The sequence below is a fragment of the Anabas testudineus genome, chromosome 24 (genome assembly GCF_900324465.2).
Source record: "Anabas testudineus chromosome 24, fAnaTes1.2, whole genome shotgun sequence".
Classification (NCBI taxonomy): Eukaryota; Metazoa; Chordata; class Actinopteri; order Anabantiformes; family Anabantidae; genus Anabas; species Anabas testudineus.
In genome coordinates this window covers 18,860,499-18,888,391 of record NC_046632.1, presented here as the reverse complement: position 1 = coordinate 18,888,391, position 27,893 = coordinate 18,860,499, and the positions used below count along the sequence as shown (strand labels likewise).

Here is a 27,893-nt window from a genome sequence, read left to right as displayed (position 1 = left end):
GCCACTTAATGTCAGTGCTCTCTGACTTTTATTCACCATAAACTGCTCATTATATCCACGGTGCTTTTCTCAGTGATTACTGCGAGTTGCTTTCGGTTGCATGATGCAAATTCTTCGGGCCTGTGCGGCTCGACTAGCTACATGCTAACGCTAGCCTAGCTTAACAGGCTAAAAACGGAGTCACCTTGGACACAGAATCGAAACCCTGACTACACTGAAAAGTGTGGTTTTAATTTGTAATGTTGATACAGTAAACACATTAAAGACGACTGTTGGTTTCCTAAATAGTCACAACTGTTCAAATCTATGTGTCGAGCTCTGTAACAGACGTTTATCTGCAGTGGAAATTGAAACATACACCTAGCTCAGCAGCTAACTGACGTTAGCATGTCGGCTAGCAGGTTAGCCGTAATTCGATTCATATCTCCCGTTAGTGTGGCGAATTTATCAGCGGCCAACAACCGTGGACCGGGATTTATTAAGGCGTTATTCACCTGAGATCTGCCGCTGCCCTGCCCGTTGTTCCCCGGGCTCATGGTCGGGTGATTTCTTTGTTGTCCTCCCCAGCCGTGACTAGCCGAGCCGTACTGGGAGCCCACGTCTTTAGCCAGCCCCATGCTCGGCTGTGGCGCGTTAGGGTGGTTATATTCGGCGTATCCACTTCCATAGCCCCGCATCATCGGGCTCGGAGACGTCAATAACTGGTTCAAAGTCGGTGTAGCTCCCGACGGGTGCTGCTGCTGCTGACCCTGTCCGGGAAACCGCTGAAATCCTGCACCGTTTCCGCCGCCGACACCGACACCTCCAGCCGGGGAGCTGGTAGCAGCCATAGCCGCTTTGGCCGAGGCGCCGCTGCCCGGGCCCATCAGGTATTCCCCTGGCGTGAGGGGCTCATCATGCCTCCGTAGCCACCATTCCCGAAGCCAGCTCGGTAGTTCGGGTAGTGGTTGTACGGGCTGCTGTTGCTGAACCCTTCGTGCGAGTTCTGAACCTGATCCATAGTGTTGTGTACCGAAAGAGCCGCTGTTACCCCAGTCCCTGGGCTTTGTTGTCCGCCATGTTGATCAAAGCAAGGCCCTCCTCTTCCATTCCCATAATAATGATTAAACTCGGAGCTGGTCCCAGTCGGAGGAGGGTTGTTGCTGGTGGTGTTGGTGGCTGATCCCAGGCTGGCATCCATCCGCTCCTCCTCCTCCTCGCCTGTATTCAGCTGGTGTTGGTGATGGCGCTGCTCTGCTCGGCTGTTCCCCGGCAGGTCGAGGTTTCCTTTGCCCCCATGATGCTCCTCTCCCCGCGGGTCCCCCCGGTCCTGCTGGCTGCTGCTGCTGTTGTTATTGTTGTTGTTTGTGGTGCTGTGGGTGGTGTGGGTGGTGTGGGTGGTGTGGCTTTGCCTCTGGAGCTGCTGCTGGACAAACTGACTGAACGGCGGAGTGTGTGGTGGTGGGATGATGAGGATGATGATGGAGGTGGAGGAGGAGGTCCAACACCAGCACCAGCAGCACCAGCTCCGCCGCCGCAGCCGAGGTTTTCCACTGTCTGTCCACCGAGCATCCCCGTCTCCGTGTCGGCCACAACAGAAACGAACCCCGGCCTTTTCTGTGCGCTTCCCCTCCTCGGTTCACTTTCTCCAGCGGTGGTTTTCATGCTCCCCGGATCCCGCTTCGGGCTCGGGTCCGCTTCAGGGTGCACATTATTCATGCTCATGCGGATGGTGCAGCTCCAGGAGAACCACCAGTGCTCCCAGTTTGAAAGTTGGGAATCTCTTTGAATAGCAACGACACCGGGGCTGATGGCAGGTGCGTAGCCATGGTCAGGTGCACAAGTCCCGGTCACTTGTACCAGGTGGAGCAGAGATGACCACAGCCTACAGTTTAGTTTAAAGATAATTTATAGGTCCATTAGTATTTGGTCAGTGAGGTGTCTGACTTCCATAAACTATGTCCTCATCAAACCCTTGTGCAGTAGTTTATTCTAAAGCTGTAACTAAACTTAATTAGTACAAATCCTCCATCAGTGTTTCCCAAAGCCTGGAGTGATAACTTTCTTTGACCAGCACCAAATTCTTCACACATCAACTATCAAATCAGTGATTTTCTACTTGATTACTCAGTAGTTGTACTTTTCTAAGTACTGTGAGCTATATTTGTTTTTCTTAATATTTTCTGCTCCACTGTGTTAATGTGATAACTGTCACTGTTTTTCAGAATCTGATTAATAAAATCAAACATGTTCATCCCTGGTGTGAAATGTGTTACTTTTTAAAAACACAAATCCAAAGTGGCAGCAGCACACAAGCTCAGTGTTCAAGTGGAAGTTAAAGTACTACTACCTAAAACAGTAGAAGTCATTTACAAATTCCACTGAGAGATTTACCGTATTTTCACCAGTGCAGAACATGACTGTTGATAACATGAATGTTTGAGTCTGGATCAGCTGTTCTTCAGAAGTCTACAGCAGAAGAACTAAGAGATGGTTCAGAGTCACCTGATCCATCTCTAACTATAAGATAAAAAAGGAAAGTTTTAAGTCTAGTCTTAAATGTAGAGAGGGTGTCTGCCTCCAGAAGCTGAACTGGGAGCTGGTTCCACAGGAGAGGGCCTTGGTAGCTAAAGGTTCTGCCTCCCATTCTACATTTGGAAACTCTAGGAACCACAAGTAAACCTGCAGCCTGAGAACGGAGAGTTCTGCTTGGAAGATAAGGAACTATGAGGTCTTTAAGATAAGATGGAGCCTGATTATTAAGTGATTTATAAGTGAGGAGAAGAATTTTAAATTCAATTGTGGATTTAACAGGGAGCCAATGGAGAGAAGCTAACGTAGGAGAAATATGATCTCTCTTACTAATTCCAATCAGAACTCTGGCTGCAGCATTTTGGATTAACTGGAAATATTACGTGAATATAAACTCAAACACATGGAGCTCAAGTAGCTCACAGAACTCACTGGATCTATGAAAACTATGAAATCACAGAAAACAAATTCTGCTTTTAACAGCAGAACTTGCCTGAGAAAAGTGTCAATTTTATGTTTTCTTCAGTATGAAGATGATCCAGAGACAGTTGTCTGAACATCCATAAGTTTCCTGCAAACAGGAGCTGATCACTGATAATTCAGCTGCAGTTTGACCAAATGTGAGGAAGGCTGTAGATGTTTAATGTCTCTTGTTCATCAGGACTCTGTTTCTGTTGCACATTGTCACGTTTTTTTTTTTTTTTTTTGACAGGCTACAGCATCATAAACCCTTTCTTTAAATATGTTTTTAAAATCTTCAGCATTTTTACTGGGGTTTGATGAATAATTTGATTAGAAGACGTGAATGGAAACAGACTTCTTGATGTTGTTTGACTGATGTGGAATCAAACAGGGAAGATGTTTGTATCCAGCCTTTCAAAGATGACGTCCCTGTGCTGTATCCAGGACATAAAAACTAATGAGGTTTGCTGTTGTCTGGGATAAGATCAAATTCACTGCAGTGACTATATGTGAACACTGGTTCTACTACAGCAGAGTGTCACTAATACAAAGGAAAGTCTCTTCATACACAGGAGCAAGTGGTCCCCAGTGGGGAACTCCCACAGCAGCACTGGAAACAGCCCAGTCCAGTGAAGCAGGGAAACTGGGTCAGGAAGCAGCAGCAGCTCGCAGACGAAAACAGACGCAGACACCAAACAGCACACAGCGAATGACGTTCACGGTTGTTTGGAATCAGGTCAGACTGATATATGGAGACGAAACGGTTCTGGAGACACATCGCCAGCCACGGGATCTTTATCTCACTTTATCTGCACAGAGATCAGGTCAGTTTGTCTCTGCTGCTGCAAGTCTTTTCTTAATGATCCACAGTCCTAACAAATAATATAAAGAATAGTCACCAATTTAACCAGAACAGAATAAATGAGTTGGTTATTTGGTGCCTTTTGAGATCAAACATCAGAGAGTGCTTCACATTAAAAGATAAAAACAGGCTGTTCATTACTCTAATGTTAGGACAGCCAGCAGATCCATCTCTAAAGTACAGTAATCAGAACTGGGTGTGGCAAAAGAAATTTAATACAGCTTTCCTAAAAATTGAGTTAACTAACTACATACTACAATTAAGGCAACTTAATTAAGCATATTCATAATTTAGCAAAATGGGGGCAATTACTTTTTCACACATACTGTAGACCCAGGCAGGTTTGGACTCAAGTCATCATTTAAAAACTGCTCTTTGGGTTTATTCAGGTTATCTTTGATGATCTGAATGATTTCAATTTGAAAAATATAAAGATCAAATACTTTTTCCACAGCACTAGTAGAAGTGTTAGAAGATGAACCACAGAAGATTAGATAAGGGCCTATAAAACGTATTCACCCCCTTGGATGTTTCATCCTTTTATTGACATTATAAATCAGTCATGGTTAATAAAAGTTGGAGACTTTTAAAATAAGTATTTTTCTGTAAAATTCAGAAAAATACCTCATTAATGTCAAAGTGAAAACAAAGTAATGTAAATTAAATAAAAATATATAAGGTGAAATTAGTGTTTGCATTAATATTCACCCCATTTAAAATGACCTAACTACGATTACTACTACGAACTAATCCAACAGAGGTCCAGATATTTGGTGCTAGTAGTCCCACAATTAGTAAAATGGGGATCACCTGAGTGCAGTGAATGCATCTCATGTGACTGCAGTATGAAGACACTTGTGTCTGGAAGGTCCAGTCACTGGTTATTCAGTATTCCTGACTACCATTACACCATGAAGACAAAAGAACACTCCCAGCAACTCAGAGAACAGGTCATTGAAAAGCATAAGTCGGGGGATGGATACATACAAATCTCCAAGGCACTGAACATCTGCCAGAGTTCAGTGAAATCCATCATCAAGAATCAAGAGTTCAACAATAGGCATGAGAAAGACTCCATGGTCCTTTGGGAGAGGGTTCTTTGGTCTGATGAGACCAAATTGGTGCTTTTTGTCAATCAGACAATACGCTATGTTTGGAGCACACCAAACACTGCACATCACCACAAACACACCATCCCTAATGTGAAACATGGTGGTGGCAGCATCATGCTGTGGGGATGCTTCTTGTCAGCCAGCCCTGGAAGGCTTGTTAAGGTAGAGGGTAAAATGGATGCAGCAAAATATGGAACAATCCTGGAGGACAGTCTTATTGGTATATTATTATTAGTCATCAAGACAACTACGATTTGAGAGAAGATTTGTTTTCTATCAAGACAATGACCTGAAGCATACAGAGAAAGCTACACAGATGGTTTACCAACAACAAGGTGAATGTTCTGTAGAGGCCGACTCAAAGCCCAGATCTCAATCCAATAGAGAATTTGTGGATGGACTTGAAAAGGGCTGTTCACACCAGACCCCCACGCAACCTGACAGAGTTTGAGCAGTTTTGTAAAGAAGAATGACAAAAAATTCCAGTGTCCAGATGTTTAAGCCTAATTAAGACCTATCCACACAGACTCCATGCTGTGATTCCAGCCAAAGGTGTATCTACTAAATACTGACCTGAACGGGGTGAAAACTTTTTATAGGCACTGTAGTAGAAGTAGACTGTCAGCTTTGAGTGAGCTTGGTCTTAAATGTTGGATGAATGAACGGAAACCATTTGTATTAAACTTATTCTCTTAAGTTTAAGTATAAGTTAAACAGTTACTTTTAACCCTTGGTTGCAGGTCGCTGTGTTAGATGAACACAGGTGGCACCTGAGTGTCCCCCTCAGAGGATCAATGAAGTCTTATCTCACCTAACCTCACCTCACCTCACCTCACCTTTTTGATGAAGAGAGTATTATGTCCTCTGGTTATTTGGCTCTGTGTGTGTTCACAATGACACAGTTAAAATAAAGTCATAAAATTGGATCCGATTCAACCAAACACTTCAAACTACACCTGTTTGTGAATGTATAGTTATCACACATCATGTGCTATTGTTAAATGTAGGTAAGTTAAGGATTCTTTTCTATTTAAGAGCATCAATCCTTCAGATTCAGATTCTTTTCTGACGCCATCAGAATGTTGCAGGTTGCTGCCCTCTGCTGGGGGCTCTGGACAAACCTCAACCCACCAGTAAAGTCATTTATTAGATGTGAACCTTTTGACCTTGTGTTGTCTTCCAGGAATCTGTGCAGTACAGTTAGTGATTATAGCATTAACAAATGTTAGTACTGCTTTCTGGTGTTGTTCTGAGCTGCGGACTGTTACCTGGAGTTTGTCTGGGAGCTGGTACGTTGATGTTAGTTTAATGTGTCGGACATTTGTGTTCTCACCTAAGTAAAGTCCAGAGAAGCTCAGGGTTCAAGTGCATGTGTGAAAATGAATCATACAGGATGTTACTGGACACAACACTGGAACACACGTTGTCCGTCCAGTCTCTTGTCTGGAAAAGGTTGATCTGACCATCACTAGGTTTAATGAGAAGAGGTCAGTGGAGCCTCCACAAACTCATCATGTCTGTAAATACTTTACTAATACTGTGAATCACTTCAGTTTGCTGATTGCTACTTGTTTGCAGTGACTAACAGATTCTTTCTGTGGACAAAGTCTTTAATAACTGTATCAAATATCAAGAAACACAACATTTCTAATCCTTCACGTCTTTATTGAACACACCCACTAAGCACAGAGGGATAAAGGGAAAAGTAAAACAGTGTTTAATAATAGAGCTCTTTAATAATAGAGCTTGTCAGCGGACTGCCTTTATGTCCCTGCTTTATCTAGATTTAGTATTTTTAGCTCACAGTGTGTCGAAACATTGGTCCAGCTTGATCCAAACTTTTCATGGTTGTGTTAGGTGAAAACTCGTTTTTACCTTTTCAGTGTTTTGACCACTAGATGTCAGCTGTCCATGTCTTCAGGAGTGAAATGAACCCATGTCCACCACAACATTAAACCTCCAGATGATGAGACCAGTAGTTCTCTATGTATTAGACTGTGGCTACAGGTTTGCTTAGACGAGGTGCAGGTAACAGGTAAGTCTGGTACTGAGCTTTGTTGGTGCAGGGTAGTTGCAGCTTTGAATTAACACTGAGCTTTGCAGCAGCCTTACTACAAATATTACAATATCACTACAAATATTCAAGAAGCTGTTGAAGAACCAACTGTTCAGCAACTTTCTACGCACTAAAGAAAACAAAGTAAAACAAAAAACTTCTGTTCTGGTCAAATCTACAGCTGCATCTAGAATCACACCTGAACCCTGTCAGATGGACCAAAGGTCCATATTTCTTACTAAACAGACCAGACTGTTCAGCTAAAGGGACAAAACTGAAAGTGACAATAAAGGCTCAGTTTTGTCATTCAGTAATTGTTATGTTTGTGTCAGTTAGCATTAAATACACCGGTGTCTACAGTCTACAACACGGATGAGCAAAAAGAAGCTGGTGGTTTTAATATGTGGTAAACAGGACTCATTCTGAAACATTCTTGCTGATTTGTTTTATGGAGCATCTAAAGTTCCGAGCGACTCTGGTTGAAGTGGATGTGGTCTTCTCCGGCATGGATCATGTCTCTCAGGGCGCTCAGAATCAGTGAGTTCACGTCACTGTTCAGTTTCAATTTCTTCATGATAGCACTTCACAGGGAAGATGCAGTTCATTGGAATCCCCACCTCTACACTGAACAGCTCCATCTACAGGTGGGAACATAAAACAGGTGTTTTTGTGAGACAACAATCCCACCTATGGAGACAGGCACCTGTTGAAACCGCACCACGTTCAGTGTTTGATGGTGTATCTCAGTCAAAAACACTGGACAACACAGAGATTCATTGTCATTAGACCTAAAGACGTGAGGGTTAAGGTTAGATTTTAAATAATCGTGGTTAGGGTTAGTGAAAACCTCTGTTTTATAATTGGACTCAAACTTCGGACTCTTGCTGTTGGTCGTTTTCTGACCTGTTTTAAACTGACCTTTCCTTCAGGTACTTGATCTTGTAGACATTCCTTAAATCTTCTTTGATTTCAGGACAGACCTCATCGATTTTGGTGAGAATGATGAGTTGAGGGATTCCTGCCAGGACAACAGGGAACATAAAACCTGAATACAAACAGCTGGGTTCTGTTCCTCTGAATGACGGTGCTGAGTCAGCATCATAACGTGATTTATAAATGCAGAAAAGAATAAACTGAGATTTGCATTCTCACCCAGACGACTGGCTTCTGCTCTGACCTCCCGAATCTTCTGAACAACAGAACCTCTAATTTGAGAGACCGTGTTTGCAGGAACACACAGACCAGAACGTGCACTTTGTCGTTGGACCTGGATTACTGTTGTAGAACACATCACCTCTGATAATGGAGATCAGGATTGAACTGAAAAATACATTAAAATCTAGTTAAATTTATATAAATAAATCTGTGATTGAAGTTAATTAGTAACTCTGTGTATAGGAAACTCAAGAGTTTGCAGTCACCGTGTATCCTTCCTTCACGTGTCCCTTCATAGCCAGTACAATGTCCCTCACAGGGATACCCTTGTCTGGACCCAGACCCATGATGTCACTGAATACAATAGAGGAAACGTGATGGACTTTCTTTGAGCTTGTAGGTTATGTACTGTAGAACAAATATGGAGAAAAGCACAGTAATTATGTTCACTATAGAGAAGCTAAATGAAATAGACACATTCATATTATTTAGTGTTGAATGTTGTTCTGATTAATTAATCAAGACATGAAAACAACAACGTGAGCGGATGTTGTGGACATTAGATCAGAACAACTTCATCATTTACTCATGGTTCAAAAAACATTTGGAGTCAGAGTCAATAAATGGAGCAAGAACTGAATCTGAGTCTGTGGTCTGGTCATTTTAAACCCCGACTGTCAGCTGATGACTCCAGCGTCGTCACTGAACACATAAACTCAGTGGGCACTTTCTCAGGTCCTCTACATTCAACCCAACACAGCAGCTCTGCCGAGTTTGAACTTCTCAGGTCACCGTGGGTGGTGGAGTCATTCTGTCCTATGTCAAAGGGTCGTTGTAATGTTTTTACATCTCCTTTATGTAAGTTGGGTGTTTTTTGGTTTCACTTTTAAACTGAACCCAACCCTAGTGGAAAAAGCTGTGTGTGTGCTGTGCATCTGTCATTGTTTACCCAACAGGAAGTCAGTTCTGCTTCGAAGCTTCCTGTTAACGTGCTCTAAACAATTCATGTCCTGTTGCTGCCTCACTGCTGCACGTTTTATAGAAAGTTGAATGTCTCTTTGTCATTTACAGGAACTCTGTGCTGGTAAATAATAAAACTATTAAACCGACAGTTCTATATAAAAAGTTTATGATGTTTTCACTACAAGAAACTTTTCTTTGTACCTTTTTGGTGAAACAGTTTTCAAAGACATTAGCTGCCAGAGCGTGTTTGTACATCCTGCCAAGTAAAACACTTTGGATAGAGTTGATGAAACTCGACTTTCCAGCTCCTACGGGTCCGTGGAGAAGAATCCGGAGCTGCTGATGTTCACCCTCAGGTTTGTAGTTTTTCAGAGTCTGCAGAACACTCTGATCCTTTCTGCTCGGAGAAAGAAACCAACCATTGAAGACTGAATTGTGATTTAAAAAGCTGATCTTTTGTGCTCGATGCTGAGATATCACACAGTTAATTAGGTGATAAGTTAATTAAGATGTCACTCACCCCAGTCAATTTTCCTCCATTCTTTACTGAGAACTGTAAAATGCACAACACAAATCTCATCACAAACACATTCTACAATATGAAATAATATAAATAAAACACTCTCAAACGATCTCACATTGAGGTGTGGCTGCTTCAGATTTAGACTGATTTCCTCCCATGGCTGGAGACTGAAAGACGTACTGTGAAACTCTGAGATCAAAAGAGAAAAATAAATTACAGCTTTTAAATCAAGGTAGTAAGTACTGGAGGTTGGATAAAATATATTAACACTAAGTTAGTATTAATATATTAATATTTATAATATATTATGGTAAAAAACAGCTCATCTGTAAAGTATATGTTGTTTTCTCCAGTTTGATTTTCATATTCAAATCTTACCTGTGTTGTTGTTGAAAGTAAAAAGCAAAATGAATGTGTAGTGCAGCATTTCATGTAGAAATGCCACCAAACTAATTAACATATTCTCCTCCTCTCAGTCCTTTTACTTTCATTTTCACCTTTGTGATCTCTGTGTGTAGATTAAAACATCCTCACACCAATAGCGCTTTCCTCTGGTTTGTGATATTGTTTAATTCACTGTCACCATTAAACCTTTGAACCTCAGAAATAACCAACACTCAAAGGGAAATTTAGCTGTGTTCCACGTTGTATGAGGCCAATTTCAAGTTGGTAACTCATCCTGTACCTCTCATGAAGACCTGTGGTAGAAGTGCTGTAGCTCAAACTGTACTGACGGTGTTGGAGGGTGGAGCTCGGCTTGGTTTTATTGGGGAACTTTCTCTGATGAGATTCGAAACCCTTTCTACTCCAAGGTGAAACATCTTCTGTTTCTTGTTCGTCAGCGACTTTCTTCAGACAGAAGTTTGTCATCATCAATGTGCTGTTTTCCACCTTTTCACCCTGATGACTTTTCGAGGACCCTTCTAATCACAGCATCCTCTCTTTGAGCCTCTGTAATATTTAATTATGACGGCTGGACTCAGAGAATGTGACAACACAAGACAGGTTTAGTGGTTCTAAAGGTCTGAGAGGGAGAAACCTCAAAGACACTGAGGCCAGAAAGACAAGTCAATAACTTAAACATTAGCTCTCCTTCACCTTAATGTAAAAATAAATGTGTCCACATTTGTTTTAATTCATGCACATCAGCAGTAACTCCTCCACATAAACTGAAAAGGCCCAGTGGACTAACCAAGACCCACAGGACACAACATGTCCCTGTTCTTCTGTACTATTAGTATATTATTGTAACTGTTAAGTGCTAGATTCATCGAAGACATCCTTACAATGTTCTGCCACTGCACAACTAACCTAACCCTCAGCTTTGATCTGATTTAACCACAGCTCCATTCATAATAAACTCATGTTTAAAGCTGAGATAACTGATTTTTATTTCATCAGAGTTGATGCTTTGTTCACACGTGTTTGAGAGCAAGCTTCCTACGACCTGCTAATGATCCATATAATACAAATGGGATTCAACCAGATATTTTTTCCAGATCACATTTCATGACAAATTTCTACAGAAAACAAGGAAGTTACAAAATGTTCCATCACTGTTTGTTGTCACTGTACATGACAAACTAATTTATTAATGAATATCCTGTACTGGTGTCACGTTAAGTTAAGTTACCTGGATTAATAACAGAATGAACCAGAGCACATTCACATATTTCATAAACAATAAAAATCAGTTAACTGATTATATTCCCACTATACTTTTACACATTATGAATCCTCCTGTTGATGCAGTTGTCTCCGAAGTCGATGATGTGTTTCAGGGCGCTCAGGATCAGTGAGTCAACATCCTCGTTGAGGTTGATTTCTTCGTTATAGTTCTTCACAGGGAAGATACAGTTCATGGGAATCCCCACGTCTGCACTGAACTGCTCCATCTACATGTAAACAGTTCAGACAACAAGACTTTAATATGGACATGGTCTTTGTACAGACTTACTTTAATTTTAACTGTTTAAATGTATAAGTTTAAAATTAAAAACAGACCTTTTCTTTCAGATACTTGCTCCTGTAGACGTTCTTCAAATCTTTTTTCACCTCTGGACAGGCCATGTCAACTTTGGTGAGAACAGCCACTTGAGGAATCCCTGAGAACAACAGACAGGAAGTTACTGACTGCTCAAAGATTTAAATTTATAATGATAGAGAATACTTCTTCTTAACAGATACCTGAACAAACTATTTTCAACAAACTGTCTGAATTGAAATACATCTTGAAAGCCACTGGTCCGTGCTCTCACCCAGTCGACTGGCTTCCACCCTGACGTCCCGAATCTTCTTCTTTACTTCAGCTTTCATACAAGGTAACTTGTCAGCAGGAACAACACAGACCAGAACATGGACTCTGTCGTTGGCAGTTGGAGCTTCGTTGTAGAACGGATCACCTGCTGATAATTTAGATTCAGGATTGAACTGGAAAAACAAGGTCAGATGTGAGTAAAGTGGAAGTTCAAACAGAAAAACTGTTCAATGTGTTATTTAATGTAAAATATCTGAATATAAAGGAATCAGGAACGGAACCTTGTAACCGTCCTTCACATGTCCCTTGAAAACCAGTTTGATGTCGTCCATGAGGACACCTCTGTCTTGACTGATGTCATTGAGGACAAAGGGGTGAAAGGTCTCTGGACTCCTTTTGATGACCTTGTAGGTTGTGTACTGTGAATGTGGAACAGGGTCATTAATGTCAGTCACTGTAAAGAAAACAAAACCATATTAAGACACAACAAGAAAATGTATTTGACAGTTCATTCATTAAACCAACTCTGCTTCACACTTTCAGTGGTTTGATGATGCGAACAAGTGACAACCAGTCTGAATAAATATCCAGAGTCTTAAACTGAGGGAACCTGTGTAGACAAATTTAACACAGGTACAAAGTGGGACAGAGATTCCAGCTTGAGACCTGCACGTTTGCAGCTTTACCAACGTGCCACAAACCGATGCTGTAGTGACCATATCTCATGATGTAGGTGTGGTTCAATCCAGCAAGTGTCACATTTATTGTTGGGTTCAGACACGATATACAATTCTGTCACCTTTAGATTTGTTGTTTTAATAATGCAGTTCTGACCATATATACGTTTATGTCTTAGCCTCAACTAGAAAATATAGGAAATAGGTTCACAGGAGTAAAAAATATTAAAATATTACTGTTTCATCTTTCAGCTTTGATTAATGTCAGTGCAGACGGACCGATGTGAGGTCTAATCTCTACTAAATGTTTCTTTGGGACGTGTCAGTCTGTTTGCTGCAAAGTCAATTATTATTTGTTTTACTTCACAGTTGGCACGCTATCATTTTCCTAAGGGAACTTTTGCACAGAACAGTTTACACAGTAGATATTTTATACACACACAGAAACAGGCAGATAAACAGACAGCGACCCATAATATTCAAGCATTACAGAGAATATTCTAAACATTCTTTTTACCCCTTTGATGAAACATCCACCAAATATGTCGTCGTCCAAACTTGAAACACACATCCTGCCTCTTAAAGTACTTTGTACAGAGTATATGAAGCTTGTCCTTCCACCTCCAAGTGGTCCATAGAGAAGAATCCTGATCTGCTGACCTTCAACAAAAGGTCTGTAGTTGTTCACATCCTGGAGAGCTGTCTGTCTGAAACATTACATCAGAGTTTCACTTGAAAAACTGAAGTAACATCGACTCGTTAGTAAAGACGTTTGTACTTTAAAATCTTTCTGTTTAAATCTGTATTGTTTGGGATTCAAACACTCACCTCCAGTTTATTTCCCTCCATGGTTTATCAAGAACTGACAGAGACAAATGTTCATTAAATAACAAAATCCTTCTACAACATATCATCTTTAATAAATGACAACCAGTGATAATCAGTTTAAATTAACATACGTGGAGGTGAAGCAGCTTTAGATGATTCTCCTGCCATAGCTGGAAAGGAAAGAAATTACTCTGAGATGATGAAGACATCTTTTAGTTTCTGCTTTATTCCAGAATGAATCCAAATCACATTCGTACTAACACGTCTGGTGTTTTACTGAGGTGAATTTAATCTTCATGATGTTCTAACAGCAAATAACAGAGTAACTGCTGAGTTTCTGCTTTTAACACATTTCATCTTTTTCTCTCAGCTCATATTCTCTTTATTAACTCTCTATATTCATTTTATGAGGATAATCAAAATCAAACATACATCTTACCTTTGCCGAGCTAAGGGAGTCAGATAATGTGAGTGTTGAGCTGTCAGCAGTCAGCAGCACGTTCGTGGTTTCACTTTCACTTTCACTTTCAGCCGACTCCTCCTTCACTTAACGCTACAGGACTTTCTCTGGGATCAGAGACGACTCTGTTGACCTCTCTCACAGCTATTTGAACAGTTTGAGTGTAACAAATTGATGAAACGTGATCATAACTGTATCATTCTGTGATAGATGGTACCAGGGCTGTTGATGCTTGGATTATTTGAATTCATTCTGTTCACTGTGTCCTTATTTTAGCACGTCTTTGCTTTTTCTTTTACTGCCGTGTGATGGTCCTTCTGACCGATCACCTACTTATTGGATTTTAATAATGCAGGCGTATCTAATAAGCTGGTAAAACTGCATGACTGTTCACTTTCTGCTCTAAACAGACAGACGGAGAACAGGAAGTGGTGAGTTGTGTTCAGTGTCAGGTACAGTTTCTGGTGTTGCAGTAACAGTAAAACATGAAGTGTTTCACTACAGCAACAAAGAGTTTTAGTTAAAACAGGGAAAGAATAGGTGCACATCCAAAAGACATTTTGTTTGCAAGTCTCATGAGTCATGGAGCTCAACAGGTGTGAAGCGGAGATGACGGACTATGTCAACTTAAATGTGCTAAGAGACGGACAGGAAGGCCGGATGGCAGCTTTTGTCCTTTTTCAACTTTCTGAGCAACATGTAAAACATTTATGATGTAGTTGTTTCCTCCTCTGTAGGTTTGTGCAGGTGTCCCTGATCTCAGAGCTGTTTGTTTCCACAGGGAGTTACTGTTCTTAAAATAACTAAATGAATGGGAAACATTTCATCTTGTACGTTGGATATTTTCTTTATTCTCTCATTTTCTTGATAAACTGTTTTACAAGCACAAATAAAAACCACATCATATATCGCACAGGGACATCTTCTCAGAAAGATTCTGATCCTACGACAGAAGACAGTAAAATGATCTAAATGATATTTACGCACAATAAGAAATGATCCTCCCACTCTAAACACATCGTTACAGAACTAATTCTGATTCTCTGTGGATCCTTTTAAATGCAAAGTAAATATAATGAATTTGAAAAAGAAAACTGAAGGTTTGTAACTTTAGAAGATTCGTTACAGGGATGTTAATGATGTTGCTGAAACATCTGCTTTACATTAGTTTTACTTCTTTTGATGTTTTGTGTTTCAGGTACTGCAGTATATCAGTAAAGTGTACTTGTAATTGTACAATACCTAAGAAACCTAATAAATATCTCCATATAATACAAATGGGATTCAACCAGATATTTTTTCCAGATCACATTTCATGACAAATTTCTGCAGAAAACCAGGAAGTTACTAAATGTTCCATCACTGTTTCCTGTAACTGTACATGACAAACTGAGGTACTTTATTAATCAATATCCTGTACTGGTGTTTATTCATACTGCCCGTCAAAAAAAAATAAAAAAAATCCACCTGGATTTCACTAAGTAAATAGAAAAAAGAGCCTCCCACTGGTTAATTTCTGCATAGATAATTATTATTCAGCTGCCAACAAGTTATTGAACTCTAACTGATGCAGTGAGTAGCTTCTCATTTCTTAAACACCACATCTGAAGACACATCCTGCGGTCGTGGAAAAGATGTTAATCTGTTTTGTGGGGGCAGTGCTATGATCTGGGGCTGCTGCAGTTGGTCAGGTCTAGGATCAGCAACGTTATGAGTCCAAAAATTGAGGTCAGCTGACTACCTGAATATACTTAATGACCAGGTTCTTCCTTCAATTGATTCTTTCTTTTCATATATATACATATATTCCAAGATGACAATGTCAAGATTCATCAGGCTCATATTGTGAAGGAGTGGTTCAGGAAGCTCATCAGTTTCCTGATCAGAGTCAGAGTCCAGACCTTAACCCCAATGAGAAACTTTGGGATGTGCTGGAGAAGACTTTGTGCAGCGTCTGACTCTCCATCATCAAATGTTAAATGTTGTGACATAGCAGAAGCTTCTTGAAACGATGCCACAGTGAATGTGTGGCGTACTTGATGTTAAAGGCAGTAAAATATTTGAGTGTCTGACTTTTGTTTGGTCAGACAGTGGATATTTCCACTACACTTTTACACATTATGAATCCTCCTGTTGATGAAGTCGTCTCCGAAGTCGATGATGTGTTTCAGGGCGCTCAGGATCAGTGAGTCAACATCATCGTTGAAGTTGATTTCTTCATGATAGCTCTTCACAGGGAAGATACAGTTCATGGGAATCCCCACGTCTGAACTGAACTGCTCCATCTACATTTAAACATCACAACAACTCAGTTCAACACATTCCAGCTCAGAGACAAACAAGACTTTAATATTTAAATTGTCTTTGTACAGAATTTAATTTCAGCTGTGCTTCAATGCATAAATGTGAACGTTTAAAATTAAAAACAGACCATTTCTTTCAGTTTCTTGCTCCTGTAGACGTTCTTCAAATCTTTTCCCACCTCTGGACAGGCCAAGTCAACCTTGGTGAGAACGGCCACTTGAGGAATCCCTGAGAACAACAGACAGGAAGTTACTGACTGCTCAAAGATTTAACTGTATAATGATAGAGAATACTTCTTCTTAACAGATACTGATACCAAATACTACAAACTGTCTGAATTGAAATATATGTTAATAAAACCAATACATTTAGACTTCTACAGCCACTTTGTGTAAGTATCAAATGGACTTATTTTAAATACGAAGAAGCATCCCTCTCTGTGATGACAACTTCCTTCATCCAGACCCTCCACTCCACTACTTTCTATCTGCACAAGTGAATGTGTTAAAAACTGACTAGAACTCAGTCATACAGCACAGAAATCTGTGTCCTCCAGGAGTAATGCAACCCGGTGTAGTAAAGAATAACCTCTGATTCGTGCTCTCACCCAGTCGACTGGCTTCCAACCTGACGTCCCGAATCTTCTTCTTTACTTCAGCTTTCATACAAGGTAACTTGTCAGCAGGAACAACACAGACCAGAAGATGGACTCTGTCGTTGGCAGTTGGAGCTTCGTTGTAGAACGGACCTGCTGATAATTTAGATTCAGGATTGAACTGGAAAAACAAGGTCAGATGTGAGTAAAGTGGAAGTTCAAAAAGAAAAACTGTTCAATGTGTTATTTAATGTAAAATATCTGAATATAAAGGAATCAGGAACTGAACCCTGTAATCGTCCTTCACATGTCCTTTAAAAGCCAGTTTGATGTCGTCCACGAGGACACCTTTGTCTTTGCTGAGACCCATGATGTCATTGAGGACAAAAGGGTAAAAGGTCTCTGGACTCCCTTTTTGGATCTTGTAGGTTGTGTACTGTGGATCAGAAACAGGGTCATTAGTCTTCATCACTGTGAAGAAACTACTCTATCAATACACAGTAGGAAAAATGTAATTCTACACAGTGAAGAATCACTGAATCATTTCTGCTTTTTCAGTGGTTGAATAATAATTTGGATATGTGGATAATAATAATAATAACTTTTCATATAATTCTGTGAGGTCTTAATCTCACACACCATTTCTGCTTCACATTCCGCAGTGGAGGGAAATTAATAATAATAACAATACTACTACTACTTCTTCTACTAATAATAATAATAATAATAATAATAATAATTTAACTCTGTCCTCTTCATCCTCTTCTCTCACATCAACTAACTTCATGTTCTCTCTACATCCATAAACCTCCTCCTCGTTCTTCCTCTACACCTCCTGCTCCAACCTCAGCCTCTGTTTACTGATATGTTCCCAGTTTCTCCTCTGAACACGTCCAAACCACCTCAGTCTGTCTTCTGACTTTATCTCTAACATCTGACATGGTCTGTCCCTCTGATGGACTCGGTCCTGATCCTCTCCGCCCTCTTCACCTCTGTCCCACTCTATCCGTTGCTCTGAACCTTTGACCCTAACTACTTAAAGTCCTGTAGCTTCTTTACCTCTGCTCCTTGTATCTTCACCTGCATCTTCCTGTACGTCTTTCTTCTCCCTTCAGTGTCCCACTTCTTCTTAGCTAACCTCTTTCTCTGTATACACACCTGGACTTCTTTATTCCACCACCAACTCTCTATGTCCTCCTACCTGTCTCCCTGATCATCTGAAATCACTTTCCGGCCACCCAGAGCCATCCTTTGTTTTCTGGCCACACTCTCATCTACCAATACTTTACAGTCACTGATCTCTTTCAGATTACAACATCAGCACAACATCTAGTCCACCTGAGAGCTTCTCCCTCTGCTCTTACAGTGGTGTAAAAAAGAGTCAGTGAGTGAGAGTGTCACACTTTAATGTTTCTGATCATCAAACGAATTTAATTATTAGTCGAAGATAACACAAGTAAACACATCATGCAGTTTTTAAATGAAGGTTTTTATCATTAAGGGCAAAAATAAATAAAAAACTACAGTGCCCTGTGTGATAAAGTCTTTGCCCACTAAACCTAATAAGTGGTTGGACCACCCTTAGCAGCAACAACTGCAATCAAGCGTTTTCGATAACTTGCAAGGAGTTTGATACAGAACTGTGGAGGAAGTTTGACCCACTCATCTTTGCAGAATTGTTGTAATTCAGCCACATTGGGGGTTTTTGAGCATGAACCGCCTTTTTAAGGTCACGCCACAGCATCTCAATTGGATTCAGACATTCTCCTTCAGGATATTTTGGTACACAGCAGAATACATGGTTCCATTTATCACAGCAAGTGATGTGACCTCTTGGATGAGTTGTTGCTGCCAGCCATCTCCGTCCTTTGTAAAGTCTACCACCATCTGTCCTTCTGTGTTTCTGTCCTGAAGACCAAACCTGTCCATCACAGTCTCATCACCTTTGTTCCCTTCACCAACACGTCCATTGAAATCTGCAACAATCACCACTCTCTCACCTCTGAGGATGCTCTGCATCACATCATCTAACTGACTCCAGAATTTCTCCCAACTCCCATCCTGCCTGTGGACATAACCACCAACAACACTGAACATCACACCTTCAATTTCCATTTTCAGTTTCATCAACCTGTCTGAGACTTTACCTCCAGAACATTTTCGACAAACTCCTCTTTCAGAATAACTCCTGCTCCATTTCTCTTCCCATGCACGCCATGTAAAACATCTTGAACCCTGATCCTAAGCTTCTAGCCTTGCTTCCTTTCCACATGGTCTCCTGGACACACAGTATGTTGACCTTCCTTCTATGCATCGTGTCACCCTGTAGGTCAACGGCACCGGTGGTGGTCGTTGTTAATCCGGGGTGCAACCGACCAGGTATCGAAGAATGTTAATGATTTGCATGTTTGGTTCAGCAAATGTTTTTCATCGGATGCCTTTCCTGACACAACCCTCTGCATTATGCAGATTTGGGAGTTGGTACTTTCTTTAAAAGCAGGTGCTCATGAGATAATTTACACTAAAAACAGAAACTGATCAACTTACAATCAACTTTCATCAAAATGGAAAAAAGGAAAGTGTGAAGAATGAAGAGGAAGAGTTCATGACCCAAAGTACCACCTCAGGGTTAAACATGGTGCTAGTTCTGTTCTTCTGTTCTGGTTCAGATATGTGTGGCAGTGGGACTGATGCACCAGTATTTATCAGTGATTTCACTGCAGACAGCAATAGCAGCAGTGATGAACGTAGGAATGAAGATTCAGCAAAATGCATCAAAATTTATTGAATAACATTTTATCATCATGAGCAGAACAAAGATCCAAAACATATGATGAAAGAAACCAAAGAACTTCTAGAACAGGTGGAATATTCTCAAATGACTCAAAAACTGGTCAGTATGCTGATTGAGCTGCTGAAGACCAGACTACAGCCTGAGATACCTGGGGGCAGCAGTGAAGTTCTGGGTTGATCTTGGGTTGATTTTATTTCTTTACAAATAAAAATTGACCGGTTGATGGAGTCGCTGTACTGTGTTTATTTTGTTTTATACAGATTTACTCAAATAAACCAGTCGGCAAGGCAGCAGTAAATCTGGTCTAATACTGATTGAGCTGCTGAAGGCCAGACTACAGCCTGAGAGACCTGAAGGGGGCAGCAGTGAAGGTCTGGGTTGATCTTGTTGTTTTGGTGTCTCTATGTTTATTTGGGCCTCATCCCGACCAAATGACTTTGTTTCCACAGCTGTTGCCAGTTTTCTTTTGACTGTTTAATGTGAAAGCAAATGTTACACTCGCCACTATGTTGGTGTCATTGTATGAGATTTACATTTTACATTTTAGTCATTTAGCAGACGCTTTTATCCAAAGCGACTTACAAGTAGGGTACAAGGGTAGGCAGGGTAAGCGTGAGGAGGGCTTGCCTAAGGACCCCTACTGGAGGTAGACCACAGCCGGGATGGTGATGGTAGCCATCATCCCAAAGTGAGTGCTATTTCATTAGCCTTCCTCTGTGGTTGGGGGCCTGCTCATAAGAGTGGGTTGGATGGTCATGACATGGAGCAAGATGCTAATGAACAGTTGACGAGAAGACATGTTGGACATATGTAATATGTGAAAAGGATTCAGAAGCAATGGAGAGGCCGAAAAAAGTAAGAAAGAAACCAACTAAACCTACGAGTCATATAATTGAACACATTTTATACTGTGGGTAATGGGGGTGCAACCCAAACATATGTACACACACAGATAAACAGATATTAAATTATTCTATAGACACACATCCTGCCTCTTAACACACATAGGACAGAATTAATGAAACTGGACTTTCCAGCTCCAACAGCACCGTGAAGAAGAATCCGGAGCTGCTGATCTTCAATATGAGGTCTGTAGTTGTTCACATGTTCCAGAGCGTCCTGTTTTTTACTGATCAGGAAGGAAACATTACATTAAACTGAAAACAGTAAAATAACATTCAAATAACAGGATAGTTATTTTCCTAACAACAACTAAAGAAAACACACTCACCCTATTTGTCTCCATGGTTCATCAAAAACTGACGGGTACAAAACAAATATTAAAGAAATGATCAAAACGTTATTGTAGAAGATGGGATGTACTGAAGGGTAGAAATAAGTCGACTTACGTGGAGATGGTTGAGCTGGACTTTCTTTCCTCCTGAAATAAATTTTCAGAATAAATTTCAGAATTAAACTCCACTGTAGTAAATGAATGAGGTTTATAGTTGTTCACATGTTCCAGAGCGTTCTGTTTTTTACTGTTCAGGGAACAAAACATTACATCACAGTTTAAACTGAAAACAGTAAAATAACATCCAAATAAGAGGATAGTTATTTTCCTAACAACAACTAAAGAAAACACACTCACCATATTCTCCATGATCCTGACAGGTACAAAACAATTATGAAATAAATGATCAAAACATTATTGTAGAAGATGGGATGTACTGAACAGTAGAAAAAAATCAACTTACCTGCAGGCATCCTGAAATAAAAAAATATTTCAGACTTAAACTCCACATTATTAAAAATAATGAGGTTTGTTTACTCTGAACTTTCACAATAAAACTGTATTTTATATGATTAATTCTGTATTAGCAAACTAAACAGGAAGTGATAGAGCTCAAACTAAATTCACTTCCTATAAAATGACTTGAACCTGTTTGTTCACCCTTAGTTTTTCTTTCTTTCACTTTCATGACATCACACAAACATCCTACCGTCGATGTGCTCACTCAGACAAAGAACCTGAACCTTGTTTAGGGACTTTCCACTGACTCTTCTTGTCAGTTCAGATGTGACCACCCTTTTCTGTCCTGTGTAGCTCTTAATGCTGCTCCACTCTGCACATGTTCTGGTCCTTAGTAAACCACAACAGGTGGTTGTAATGTTGTGGCTGATCAGTGTATATATGCCTCTTTCTGTTTGCTCCCCACCAGATTATCTATTTAGTCTTTATAGTTTTAGCTTTGCAGCTTTACTCACCTGTTTTTTCTTTGCCTGCTTCAGAAGAAGACGGTGTCTCTGCAGTGATGCTTTCAAGTCCTCACCTCTACTGAGTCATGACGCAGTATCAGTATCCTGCTGATGCTGTTTTTACTTTCACTTTCATTATTCTCTCTCTCTGTCTCACACACACACAATAAAATAAATTTACAATAGTAATAAAATGAAATGTAATGAAAATAGAGAATCCTGTAAAAAGACATAAAAATACAACATAATAACTAATAAATGGCATATTTCTGTTATGTTTTAATCCCAGCACCACTTCCTGTCTCTCTCCGCCCACTTTCTAATCTCATACATAAACAGAAGCCATCACTGCAGACCGACATCTTGTCTCACTTCCATTTGCCATCTTGCAAACTCACCTGGTGTTTGTAATGTCCTTTTCTGCTGTTGCCCTGCCTCATCCTACAGTATGCCATCAGGTTTAATTAATATTTGCATCATCTCCATCGGCAGCTCACATTAAATCAGACCAACAGTTAAGGTCAACACCAAATAATCAGCAAAGTTTTTGCTTGGATCCCTTAGAAGACAGAGTTTAGTTTGGTTTCTACAGTGAAACGCCAGCTTTCAACTTCACGTGTATAAAGTTTCATCTGTATGTTCTTACCTTTATTTTTCTTCCTTCTCATCAGAGCTGCAAAACCCCTATTTTAATTCAATTCAATTCAATTCAATTTTATTTGTATAGCGCCAATTTACAACAGAAGTTATCTCAAGGCACTTTACAGTGTAAGGTTTAAGACCTTACAGAAAATATTTATACAAAAAATTATAGAGAAAACCCAACAATCCCATTTGAGCAAGCTTTAGGCAACAGTGGAGAGGAAAAACTCCCTTTAGAGGAAGAAACCTCCAGCAGAACCAGGCTCATAGTGGGCGGCCATCTGCCTCGACCGGTTGGGGTGAGTGAAAAGAGAAGAGAGAAAAGAACGGCAGGCAATAAAGACAACAACAAGCATCAAGAACATTGGGCAGATGAACTGGATTCTGGAGATATACAGCTCCAGGCCGAGGATACCTGCAGAAAAGTACAGAGAGAGGGAGACAGAGAGGAGGAAACACAACTACAGGAGAGAGAAGACACAAAGTTAATGACATGCAATGGTAGAATTTGAATGGATAGAGGAGAAAGGATAGAGGAGAGGAGCTCAGTGTATCAGTAGAGGTCCCCCAGCAGATTAAGCTATATCAGCATAACTAAGCAGAACTCTGGCTGCAGCATTTTGGGTTAACTGGAGGCTCTTTAATGAGTTATTGGGACATCCTATTAATAAGGAATTACAATAGTCCAGTCTGGAAGTAACAAATGCATGGACTAGTTTTTCAGCATCACTTTGGGACAGGATGCTCCTAATTTTAACTTCTCAGGTGAAAAAAGGCAGTTCTAGAGATTTCTTTGATGTATGAAGTGAAGGAGATATCCTGATCAAAGATAACTCCGAGGTTTCTTACAGTATTACTTGAGGCCAGAACTAAGTCATCAATGGTGAGAATGTGTTTAGACATAGTGTCTCTGAGATTTTTAGGCCCAAACAGTATAACCTCTGTCTTGTCCGGATTTAGGAGAAGGAAATTGGAGGACATCCAGGTCTTTATGTCTTTTAAGCATTCCTGAAGTTTGACTAGTTGATTAGTTTCTCCTGGTTTCATAGATAAATATAGCTGGGTATCATCTGCATAACAATGGAAATTTATAGTGTTTCCTAATAATATTGCCTAAAGGGGACATATATAAAGTGAAAAGAATCGGTCCAAGCACAGATCCCTGTGGAACTCCATAGCTTACTTTGCTGTTCATCGAAGACTCATCATTAACATGTACAAACTGAAGTCTATCCGATAGATACGATTTAAACCACTCTAGTGCTGTTCCTTTGATTCCAATGACATGTTCCAGTCTGTGTAATAAAATGTTGTGATCTATAGTGTCGAATGCAGCACTAAGATCTAACAAGATGAGTATAGAGAGTAGACCATTGTCTGATGCTAATAGAAGATCATTAGTGACCTTTACCAGTGCTGTTTATGTGCTATGATGTACTCTAAATCCTGACTGGAAATCTTCATACAAGTTATTGCTACGCAGGTGGTCGTACAATTGCTTAGAAACTATCTTTTCAAGGATTTTAGAGATAAAGGGCAGATTGGATATTGGTCTATAATTCACTAAGACCCCTGAGTCCAGAGTAGGCTTTTTGAGCAGGGGCTTGACTACAGCAACCTTAAAAGCCTGTGGTACGTAGCCTATTTGTAAAGATAGATTGATCTGATCTAATATGGACGTGCTGATCAAAGATAAGACATCCTTGAGGAGTCTAGTCGGGATGGGATCTAAGAGACATGTTGATGGTTTAGAGGAATTAATTACTGAAATTAATTCAGAATGATCTACGGAGAGGAAGCAGTCTAAGTACGAGCGTGGATCTAGAGTTGTTGTACAATCCATGCTATATGCAGGGAGGATCTGATCAATTTTTTCTCTAATAGTTATGATTTTATTTGTAAAGAAATTCATGAAGTCATTGCTGCTGAGAGTTGAGGGAATACTAGGCTCAACAGAGCTATGACTCTTTGTCAGCCTGGCTACAGTGCTGAAAAGAAACCTAGGGTTGTTCTTATTTGCCTCTATTAATGAGGAGTAATATGAAGTTCTAGCTTTACGCAGGGCTTTTTTATATATTATTAAACTATCTTTCCAGACTAGGCAATATTCATCTAAATTGGTGGAACGCCACCTCCTTTCCAACTTACGTGATTTCTGCTTTAAGCTACGGATTTGTGAATTGTACCATGGAACTAACTTCCTCTGACTCACTAGTTTCTTTTTCAGAGGAGCAACAGTATCAAGTATTGTTCCAAGTGAAGCACCAGTACTATTAACAAGATAGTCCACTTGTGCTGGAGTAACATTGAAATAACTGCCTTCCTCTGTGTTGGTACATGGCTCTGAAATAAAAGATGGAATCAGTTCCTTAAATTTGTCAACAGCATTTTCACATAAACATCTACTGTAGTGAATCTTATCTGTAGGTTTAGTAAAGTCTGGTACTGTAAATTCAAATGTAATTAAGAAATGGTCAGATAAAAGAGGGTTTTGGGGAAAAACTATTAACTGATCAACTTCCACACCGTATGTCAGAATAAGATCAAGGGTGTGGTTAAAACAGTGAGTGGGTTTATTTCCATTTTGGGTAAAACCAATGGAGTCTAATAGTGAATTAAATGCAGTGTTGAGGCAGTTATCATCAACATCTACATGGATATTAAAGTCACCCACTATAATGACTTTATCTGCACTAAGAACTAAATCAGATAGAAACTCTGAGAATTCAGTTAAAAACTCAGAGTAAGGGACAGGAGGACGGTACACAATAACAAACAGGACTGGTTTTAGATTTTTCCAGTTAGGATCAGATAAATGCATATTACAGAGACAATAAAGATTCAACTGGTGTTGGTGATGAAAAGCTAGAATCGAAATGAGCAATAAAAACACTGAGATGGACAAGAAAGACATTTTCACCTATAATGCTGTTTGTCTCCTCTGTCACTAGGGTCATCATCGTTCCCTGTGTGGGGAGCTTTCCTTCAGTAACTGAGAAATGTCCAGTATATTCCTTTGCTTTCCTGTTGTAACAGTATGTGATTGTTGTCTGTGAAGATTCTCAGTCCCCCAGGTCATGGTTATTCCAAAACTGCTGTTCAGTATCCACTGGACTTAGTTTTTCTCTTATTGTTTACTCAAGCCCATTAAATCCTGACATACAGTTGTTTGTAATAGTCCATGAATAAAGCACTGTCTATATTTATTTATATCTTCAGAATTACACAATGTTCACAATAAAGTTTAATGTTGAAAGGTCTTTATGTGGCTTCAAGGTGGGAAGGGGGGGAGCGGAGAGCTATCAAGGCGAGATTGTATATGTGCTTTGTAAAGCTGTTGCTGTGCACTTCACTATTGTTTTGATTTTTCATTAGAAATATTGCTTTAAAAAAAAGCCACATACCCAGCAGCAGCCTGTAGATTCACCTTTAGCAGCTATTGGTTGGAGTTATCACTTCCTGTTTGACTTTATCGGTCTCTCATATTGTTGTGAAGGAGTTTTGGACCATTCAACATTGCTTCAGTCAATTTTTTTGCCATTTCTTTACACACAAGTTTACACACAGTGCTCTTAACATTTAAATTGGGCTGAGGTCTGAACTTTGACTGGGTCACTCCATGACCTTTAGTCTTTTATTTTTCATCATGTCATTCTGATATAGATTTACTTTTGGTCTTTAGATCACTGTCATGTTGTATCACTCAGTTTTGAACAAACTTTATATATCAGAAAGCCTATGACTCAACGCTTCACATGGATCATGGAATGCTTGGAACTGTACAAGATCAACAGGACTCTAAGAGCCTTCATCCAGAACTCAATGGGAAAGCGGAAAACAACCCTAGAGGCCAACTTCAAGCCGATTGCCCAAGTCAACATCAAGTGCAGCATATACCAAGGAGATGCTCTGTCCCCACTGCTGTTCTGCATAGGCCTGAACCCCCTCAGCCAGATCATCGAGACTGGTTATGGATACTGTCAACGGAATGCCACAACCGTCAGCCACCTCTTCTACATGGATGACATCAAGCAGTATGCCAAGAGCGAACGAGACATCGACTCGCTGATACACCAGGATATGTTACACCCTGAAAAGGGAGAAAATCAGGAAAGATGACGCACACGGACTTCACTCTATGGCGTCTTTATCCAGAATCATTTTACAAAACATAACAAACATTGAAGCAAGCATTTTACACAATATGTCTATTGACATTACATTATACATCAGAATACATCTGTCTCAGTTGCTCAAATTCTGTCCCTTATACAGAAAATGTACATATAATCAGTCCACTAACTCTCATTATGTCTTTTGTACAGTAGCAACCAAAAAAGAAATACACAGAATATTATGTGAATTCACATTTACATCATCCTGTTAAATTTCCCCTTATCCTGACAAATTTAGCTGCTAAATTACTTACTACAACATTTTCCTTAAACACTGTCAGTACATATAGTAACCGTAACATAAATATGTTTTAATACACACATACAACATTTACATTTCAACATTCCACCACGTGTAGAGCTAACGGCGCACATTGAGCTAACCATGCCTGTTGACACCGTCTACAACCTGGGTGCTAATACCTCCATTACGTTTGTAATAAGTTCCATTAACCCGAATATGCAATAAACTCAATTTCTTCCACTTTACTATACATGTAGACATTCTTTATGGCCTATCCATAACGTTTTACACCTACATTTATTACACATTACACACACAACACAGCGCATTTTCACTCGTTATTACCGAACGTACATTGTGCCACACTTGCTAGCTTACTAGCTACTTCCATCGTTACATAAACAAACTATGTCATGCACACAGTTATTCAAACAGTTATTAACGTTATCAAACAAACTTACATCAACATTTACTTACTTACTGGAGATTTACACAAAACTTAGAACAGTTTCAAATACCTGAAAAGGGAGAAAATCAGGAAAGATGACGCACACGGACTTCACTCTATGGCGTCTTTATCCAGAATGAAGCTACCGCGGCGCTACTCCCTCTACTGGATACTCAGGTATAACTAATTAATTACAATATGAACTCACCCAGCAGGTTCAGCAAATTCCCTGCTTTATCACAGACTACACTGCTATTTTCTATATAAGGAATTGCATTTCTGTCTGGAACATTAACACTGTTTCTAATACATATTTAACATATTTCAACTATTTTAAAAGAAGACAAACTCCACAAATAAACTCTGCATCCTGTACACTATTCTCTCAAATCCAAACTTACTCAAACTTTAACAATACTGTCCTAAGCTTCATCATCTGTTACTCTATAATTTCCATCTACTACAGATATACAGCCAAGACATCGGAATGTCATTCGGACTGGATAAGTGTGGTTGGATGGTAGCAAGGAGAGGGAAGGTATTCAGAACTGAGGGGATAGAACTACCAGAAGGCAAGATAGCAGATGTTAAGGACAGCTACAAATACCTTGGAATCCCACAGACAA

The 27,893-nt window shown here is 40.0% G+C and overlaps 1 protein-coding gene and 1 long non-coding RNA gene across 5 annotated transcripts in view; both read right to left on the bottom strand.

Annotated features, from left to right (window-relative positions):
* LOC113149200 (interferon-induced protein 44-like) overlaps nucleotides 1-27,893 on the bottom strand; it is a 112,511-nt gene that overhangs the window by 48,336 nt on the left and 36,282 nt on the right. The window contains exons 1-8 of one of the 4 annotated variants that reach the window (XM_026341124.1): nucleotides 13,846-13,912; nucleotides 13,538-13,576; nucleotides 13,407-13,440; nucleotides 13,096-13,285; nucleotides 12,183-12,320; nucleotides 11,903-12,074; nucleotides 11,649-11,749; nucleotides 10,770-11,539 (exon numbers count right to left, since the gene is read on the bottom strand). In XM_026341124.1, coding sequence (XP_026196909.1) covers nucleotides 11,366-11,539; nucleotides 11,649-11,749; nucleotides 11,903-12,074; nucleotides 12,183-12,320; nucleotides 13,096-13,285; nucleotides 13,407-13,440; nucleotides 13,538-13,574 — 846 coding nt within the window. In that variant the 5' untranslated portion in view covers nucleotides 13,575-13,576; nucleotides 13,846-13,912 and the 3' untranslated portion in view covers nucleotides 10,770-11,365. Of the gene's footprint in view, nucleotides 1-10,769; nucleotides 11,540-11,648; nucleotides 11,750-11,902; nucleotides 12,075-12,182; nucleotides 12,321-13,095; nucleotides 13,286-13,406; nucleotides 13,441-13,537; nucleotides 13,577-13,845; nucleotides 13,913-15,589; nucleotides 16,152-16,297; nucleotides 16,399-16,777; nucleotides 16,947-27,893 lie in introns of those variants that run through there. The other 3 variants (XM_026341122.1, XM_026341121.1, XM_026341120.1) reach the window with 3 other exon arrangements.
* Nucleotides 9,641-10,500, bottom strand: LOC113149202. Its single transcript, XR_003297565.1, has 3 exons — nucleotides 10,023-10,500; nucleotides 9,760-9,833; nucleotides 9,641-9,674 (listed from the first exon to the last, which is right to left on the bottom strand). It is a non-coding gene; the product is annotated as an uncharacterized LOC113149202 (long non-coding RNA).